The 7323-nt window shown below is 40.1% G+C and overlaps 1 protein-coding gene and 1 long non-coding RNA gene across 2 annotated transcripts; one reads left to right on the top strand and one right to left on the bottom strand.

Moving 5' to 3' along the window:
* The first annotated feature begins 333 nt into the window (after positions 1–333).
* On the top strand, positions 334–2126 carry LOC119427608. The gene is made up of 2 exons (XM_037695246.1): positions 334–665; positions 1247–2126. The coding sequence occupies exons 1-2, from the start codon at positions 334–336 to the stop codon at positions 2124–2126; spliced, it is 1212 nt and encodes a 403-aa protein (XP_037551174.1).
* Positions 2127–3902: 1776 nt separating this feature from the next.
* On the bottom strand, positions 3903–4829 carry LOC119430308. Its single transcript, XR_005187901.1, has 3 exons — positions 4623–4829; positions 4058–4252; positions 3903–3972 (listed from the first exon to the last, which is right to left on the bottom strand). It is a non-coding gene; the product is annotated as an uncharacterized LOC119430308 (long non-coding RNA).
* Between the last annotated feature and the right edge of the window lie 2494 nt (positions 4830–7323).

The following is a 7323-nucleotide window of genomic DNA, read 5'->3' on the forward strand; positions in this document are numbered from 1 at the left end:
TTTCAGAAGGGTCCATCACTTCCGGCTCCTATCCACTGCATTTGTTTTTAGCATAAGCTACTAGTAGTAACCATGAAAAAGACTCAAAACGGAAAGCGTCTGCGATCTACTGGCACTGCAAGTCAGTTCTGTTGTGTGCCGTTGTGTCCACTAACCAGTAGGTACAATAGAGTAGTTAGTTTTTTCCATTTTCCTGCCGATGAGGAGTTAAGGCGACAATGGACCGTGGCTATCCGCAGGGAAAACTTAGCTTTAAAAGTTCACACCCGCGTTTGTAGTCGGCATTTCAAACCTGAGGACATTCAAGAGCCAGTATCCGAAAAGGGAAGACGGATGTTAAAAAAGGGAGCTGTACCTGCTTTGTTTGAATGGAATAATTACTCCCTTCCACCTCCAAGACCCGCGGTTTGGGAGAGAAGGAAAAGACCACCTCCAGAGGACAGCGAGGAGGAAGATAATACAACAGCCAGTGTAGACACCCATAAGGATCACGATTATGCTGCTAGTCCAGACCCTGCAGTTGTGGATTCAGTGCTGGAGGAAAATAATAATCTCCGGGAGGAAGTCCGCCAGCTACGGGAACAGGTTGAGAGCCTGACGCTGAGGCAGCGATTCGGCATTCACCGTTTTGCATCCTCCGACAAGGACATTAGATTCTTCACAAGGTAGGTGTGTGTGTGTGTGTGTGTGTGTGTGTGTGTGTGTGTGTGTGTGTGAGGAGGGGGATGCGCGCGCGTTTGTGTTACACAGAGTATAAAATTATTTTAGAAAACCTTTTCACGAGTTATATGCTAAAGCGAAAAATTCAGTTTGAATTAAGTTCGCTCTCTCTCTGTCTCTCTCTATATTTAATGTGTGTGTGTGTGTCTATGTGCCTAGGTATATTATTTGTGTGTATGTATACATTTCATTTATTTTAATTTTTTGTGTTCATTTCATACTTAAAGCCCCAAAAAAACAATTTACAAAACCACATGAAAAAAATACATAAAATGAAAGGTAGCAGAAGAAATAATCTTATTATATCAGCCCCTTCTTTAAAACAAAATTAACTCAAAATATCAATTCAAACAGTCATCTATGAATAATGTAACATATGGAAGATTGGTATTAGTTATTTGTCATAAGTATTTATATTCTAAATTAATTACAGTATTACAGCACAGTGCCTGGGGTTGAATTTATTTTTAAGTATGCTGTGTAGTTTAACATGGACACTAATTGTTATGGTATGTTTTTTTTTCAGGTTTGCATCATATGACCTTCTGATGCATTTCTGGGGCATGATTGAGCCCTCTCTGCCATCCATGGTCAGTGTTCGCCAAGGACAGAGAGGAACTGCCCTCGACTCCACTCCATCAACTTGTACTTTGCAGCCCATCGATGAGTTTTTCATGTTTTTAAATTACCTTGCCCTTGGATCCAAGCAACGTGATCTTGCTGACCGGTACGGTGTCCATCAGTCCACTGTCAGCAGGATCATCACAACATGGAGCAATTTTTTATTTACAGTCTTAGGTTCAATTAGGATCTGGATACCGGAGGAACATATACGAAAACATCTACCGGCAGACTTCAAACACTACCCTGACACTACAGTCATCCTTGACTGCACTGAGCTGAGGTGTCAGTGCCCATCTTCCCCTCTCCTCCAGAGTGAGGTGTTTTCATCTTATAAATCCCACTGCACTCTGAAAGGGCTGATTGGGATTGCACCTCATGGGGCAGTGACATTCATCTCTGGACTGTATGCCGGGTCTATCAGTGACAAGCAGATCACCCGTGAATCTGGTCTCATCACGCTGTTAAAACCAGGGATGGCTGTTATGGTGGACAGGGGCTTTCTTATTGATGACATTGTCCCCTGCAAAGTTTACAGGCCAGCATTTCTGTCTGGCAGGTCTCAGATGTCTGCTGAGGATGTTAGAGAGACCCAGGACATAGCACGTCTCAGGGTGCATGTGGAGCGCCTCATTCGCCGGGTCAAAGAGCACAAGTTACTTGACTCTGAAATTCCCCTAGGTGTTTTTGGTATAATCAACCAACTGTTCACTGTTGCTTGTCTACTCACAAATTATGAAAATGGCCCACTAGTAAAGGCCTGGGCAAAGAAGCCTGACATCTGAGTAACAGCAAGAAAATATGCTGTATATCTATGTTTGATTTTGTTTTTTTGTACTTACAATAAAATTAAATCACTGTCCTAAATATTTCAATTTCTCTGAACTTTTTCCATTAAATCAGTTCTTTTATAACATTTTTCATATAAGTCAAGCCATCAAGTGGGATATTGAAATACAGTACTAATAAAACTGAAATGAAAAAATTTATTTTATTTTTTTTTTTTTCAAAAAATGCCACTCATCTAGTGAATGCAAACTGTTGAAACAGAAAAACACAGTTCACAAAGAGGGTATGATTATAACAGCCTAATAGCTAATTTCAAACAGAATAAATTGTATCTGACCTTAAAGAGAAATACATAAATCTAACTGCTTAAAAATAATATAAATGGAAGGAACATGACACAAGTATTAACAGTATTTTCAATCATATATGCAAAGGTTAAAATTTGACTATGTTACTTTTAATTTGCCAGGCAAGCGCTGAGGTAAAAATAAAAAAAGAAATGGTCAACCTTTTGTTTTATGGTTTGCAGTACTTGCATGTCACGGGGAACCCTCTCAATAAACATGTCATTTTCTGTGTAAATGACAAAGTCACACCAGTCACACCCTGAAATTAGCATTTGTCCCTGGATTTGCCAGTAATATGGGTGTGTACGTTTGAGTGTCTGCCTACCATCCCTAATCATTATGTAAGAGCAGTCCACATAGCTTGTCACATTTGGGCATTTTATTTCTAAAAGGCCAAACACTTGTTGCTCCTCAGGATCGTAAATAATTCCATCTGGTGATGACGCCATCCATGGTGCGTCAGGATGTATCAAGAACCCACATGGGTAGTGGTTTACTTCCCTTACCCTGCAATACTCCTCTATAGCTGTTGGCTCTAAGGCAAGCCCCCGCCGCATGTCAGCAGTTTGACTGCAGGGTCTCAGAAGCCTTTTCGCAAGATTTTCAGAAGAGCTGTCACCCCTGGTGCGACAGACCTCCCTAAACCTTGTTGAAGTAACACGACACTTTCTTAGTTGGTGCCACTCTGGACAGAAGCTCTGCTCCCGTGTGCTGCTCTCAATTTTGTGAGACATCTCTAACGTTGTCTCAAGGGACATCATATGGTGTTGCTGTTGTTCTGAACATACATACGCACAGCTGGAGTGTTCAAGCCTGTAATTGTAGAGTGGAAGCTGTGGGGGAGAAAGGACGTGTTGGTGTGGACGGGTCCTGGGAACTACCTTTGCTGGCAGCTGATATGACAGAACACTTCCCTCTTGTACTGGACCAAACAAAGAGTCAACAAGAGGGACATCGTTGGAGACAGCCATTGTGGTGATCATTGGAGCTTCTTCAGCTGGAAGTCCCCGGTACACATCCTGTATCCTTAGGGTCGAGATGAGTGGCAGAGGGCTGGTAGTGCCTTTATACAAGTTGCTTCTGTTGAGAAAAATAAAAATTTGTCATAAACAAGACATTAATAGGCAAATGATGAAATTTATACTAAATAAAGCCTATGTTATTGTATTTTAGGCAATAAAGTTATTGTCTTGTTTAAAAACGAAGTTTGATTAGTTACTTATTTGCATTTTTAACCTATCTCTGGCATAGTACAACACAAGCTTAAGTACCATACCATAACATTTTATGTATAAAGCACATAAAACGGCAAAACATGCACTTTTTGTGCTTGTGTTGTGATAGTAAATTTAATGAATTTTTAAAAATGTGTGTGTGTTTGTGCATGTGTCTGAAGGAATTAGGTTTGTTTTAATTTAAAGAACACAAAGATTTTCCTCTCTCTTGGTTTTGCTGACAGGACGACCATGTCCTTAACTGGACCAGGTTTTATGCCCTGCATCCAAAAACAACATTGATGTAAATACAGTATTGAACTATAATTCATAAGCAGGAATAAAGAGTCATCAATATGTAGTTACCATTGTCCTCGGTTTATGCCACTTTTGTTCGGTGTCTGTGCAGCTTAGGACTGGAGGAACAGCTGGAAGCTTCAACTGGGAGTAGTGAGCCGTCTGGAAAAGCAGAGCTGCCACATGGCTGCACAGGACTGTACCTGCCACACAGGTGCACTGACATCCCTGAAACTCCACCGGCTTTGATTCCCTCAGCACCATCTGTGTACAATACCAAATATTTGTTAAGAGACCAAAAAGTACCAACTGTAAATGCTATTATAAAAAGACAACCGTAATTATCAAAGTCCTACTAGCTTCTTAAAACACAGCCCTGTAGAGAACATGTCGGGTGGTTTTGACTTACACTCAAACAGTGGGGCTTCTGGCTTTTCCTCATTGACTGGAAACACTCAGCCCTAACTGTGATTTCTCCTGCCTCCTTGTTTGAAACTAATATTTGGGTTAATCAGAAAAATTGTACAGACAACACACGTTTACTCAACAATTTAGCAAGGTTAGCTACGTTAGCTGTGTTATATGTAGCCTGCATGAGGCAGTTCGGTGAACTGAAAAAAAAATACCGACTTACCTTCGTACTTATTTATGTAGTTGGACACATAAAGCTTGAATCCTTTGTCCTTTTTAGATGTGGGCGCTTTCGAGAAAGTCTGAATAATTCTGTAGACATCATTAACAGATATTGTTGGCAAGTCCTGCAGTGATCGAGTGAAAAACGCCATCACTAACACTGTGTTGACAGCAAACAGGAAGTGCGCAGCCCTTCTGAAAAATGCGGAAGTGCTAGAACGGAAGTCCGTGGCATATAGTCTATTTGGCAATCATCGGCGTAGAAATAATTCACCTCCAACTTTTACTTTAATCGTTCTATCCTGAAAGAAGCTGGCAATCCAGTTATACATCCTCCCATCTATTCCCCTTTTTGTTATAGTTTTATTAGCAGCCCTTCCCTCCACATAGAATCATACGCTTTTTTTATGTCAAAGAATACTATTGTAGTGAAATAGGTCGGTTAGCTTCGTTTAGCTTCGGAGCTCCACTACATGTTATAATATCTGGACTAGTTCAAGTACCTGATATTATACTTAATTTAAACGGATTCTCTCTTTTTCGAGCTACTTGACAGATATGTGACACTTGTGACATTGTCTCGTCGTAATCCCGTCTTAATGCAAAGTATGCTGTGGAAAGCAGTTATTTAGCATCCCTGGCTTCAGTGAGTGATGCATTAAGTGACTGTACTTGGCTGTTCAGTGAAACAATTTCTGCACGTGCGTCTAGCTTCAAACGTGTCATCTGTTCCAGATGTTCTTTAGTATGCTCGATGTGTTCATTTTGAAACCGAAGGAAGCGTCCTTCAAGGTCCTGAAACATCCCGATTTTCTCTGCATATTGTTTAGTCAGCACGTCATTGTGTTCAACCTGTTGATCCAATTTGTTTGAGAAGCAGAGAAATTTTTGCTAACCGTTCAAGGCTCAGCTTTTTATTCTCTGCCACCGTGGCATTTTCTGCTAAACTTTTCAGTACCGTAGCTTTCTGAATTTCATCCATCTCTTGTAATGGTGTACCAATTATCGGGTCTGTTAAAATGTAAAGCTCCCTGGATTATGTCATCTTCTGACTGGGAGTCTAAAAGGTCAATGTTTTCCTCCTCTTTTTCCATTATCTCTTTATTTATTTTATTTAAATAAATAGACAGGAAGATGTTGTGTTTTTAGGTGGTAAAATAAATCAGAAAGGTTTCCTTTTCTGTTATATTTATTTTATATTTGGCGTTTTAGCAATTAAACGTGTATTTTCCTTTCAGCAATTGAGTAAACTTATCAACTCTGTGATTATCAAGACTGTATCTATCAAAAGTTCTTAAATCCTCACAAGGTGCAAAATGAAAAATTATCAGTGAATGAAAAAATTTCTTAGTAAACGCCTTCTCTGGGCATAAATACTTTAATCACTTTTTAAATGTAAGATAACAGTACAAATCAGCTTGAGGAACGTTTATTAACTCAAAAATGCTTCTGAGAGAAATAAACAAAACGTTTAATTTCACCAAAATATCCTAAACACGAAGTGAAACTGTGATTTCAAGTTTCCAACAGGAGGTGGCAGTGTAACCTTATTTATTTTAACCTGTCACTGTTAGTGACGTCCAGTAGGAGTCGCGATGACTTCCTGTGGCATTGGTGACATCCGGTCTTTAGCCGTTAGCTTTAGAATTAGCGTCGGCCCACACGGACCAAAATCAACATTTTAAAGATGGATTCACTCTTGATTCAGCGGTCGCTTTAGTGATTAGACTTTTAAGAGATGGATCATGAGGTCAAAACCAATTTGAAAGCGTTTTCCAACTTTAAAACAACATAGAAAAGCTTCTATATGAAAACAAGCTGCATTTCCGGGGTCACGTGATTGAATCAACCAATTAACAACCGGGTGGGTTTTACTGACATCAAAGGGAGTGAATGCAGACACGTCACCAATTTCTCAGCGAACCAGAGCGACCCAAACAGCGGTTTTCGACCAATCACTGCTCGTTATTCTAGCTAGCTGTTAGCTGTAGCCTGAAAAGTCCGGTCAACTCTTTGTCCATTAACTTCTCAAAATGTACAGTTTCACTGTTACAGATGTAACAAAGCAATTTTAATAGTGGCCTGAGACAGCGCCCAGTTTCAAAACAGCAGTTTACCCATTCACAACACGACTCGTTCAAAAGAATCTGAACAGAGTCCGACAGCCGAAACGGGTCAGAACCCCCGTCTTTCTCTGCGACAGTTTAACAGAATAAAGCGTTTTACCACAAACCCAGCTTCAGTTACACAACGGATGTACAAATTTCAGTTTTTAAATGAACACATTGATATTACTTTCAGCTCTAAAACAGTGTTGTTCTTAGAACACCGACTCGTCCGAGCTGTTCTCTAGAACCGAACCACACAGCTGATAGATTAGAAAGATGCACTTTTCATGCCAACATTCAGTTCACGTATCAACACAGACTCCGTCACATTTAACTCACGCCTCTTCAAACATTCGTACGGCCACGAAATGTCCAAATGGCGGATATTGGGTCACGAGAAGCTCTTTAGAGACCTGTACCGGGCCACCAGTTGTAATGAACGATATCTGTGTCTGATATTATCCATAATTTAAACGGATTCTTTCATTTTTCTGGACTGAGTACTATAGTGCCTTGAATGATTAAATGTGGACGGAAACGTGTTTTATCTTTGACTCACCAACAACAGTGGGTCGTTTAATTAAAAAACGATTT

This window comes from Nematolebias whitei, chromosome 2 (genome assembly GCF_014905685.2).
Source record: "Nematolebias whitei isolate Nwh7 chromosome 2, NemWhi1, whole genome shotgun sequence".
In the NCBI taxonomy this organism is placed as follows: Eukaryota; Metazoa; Chordata; class Actinopteri; order Cyprinodontiformes; family Rivulidae; genus Nematolebias; species Nematolebias whitei.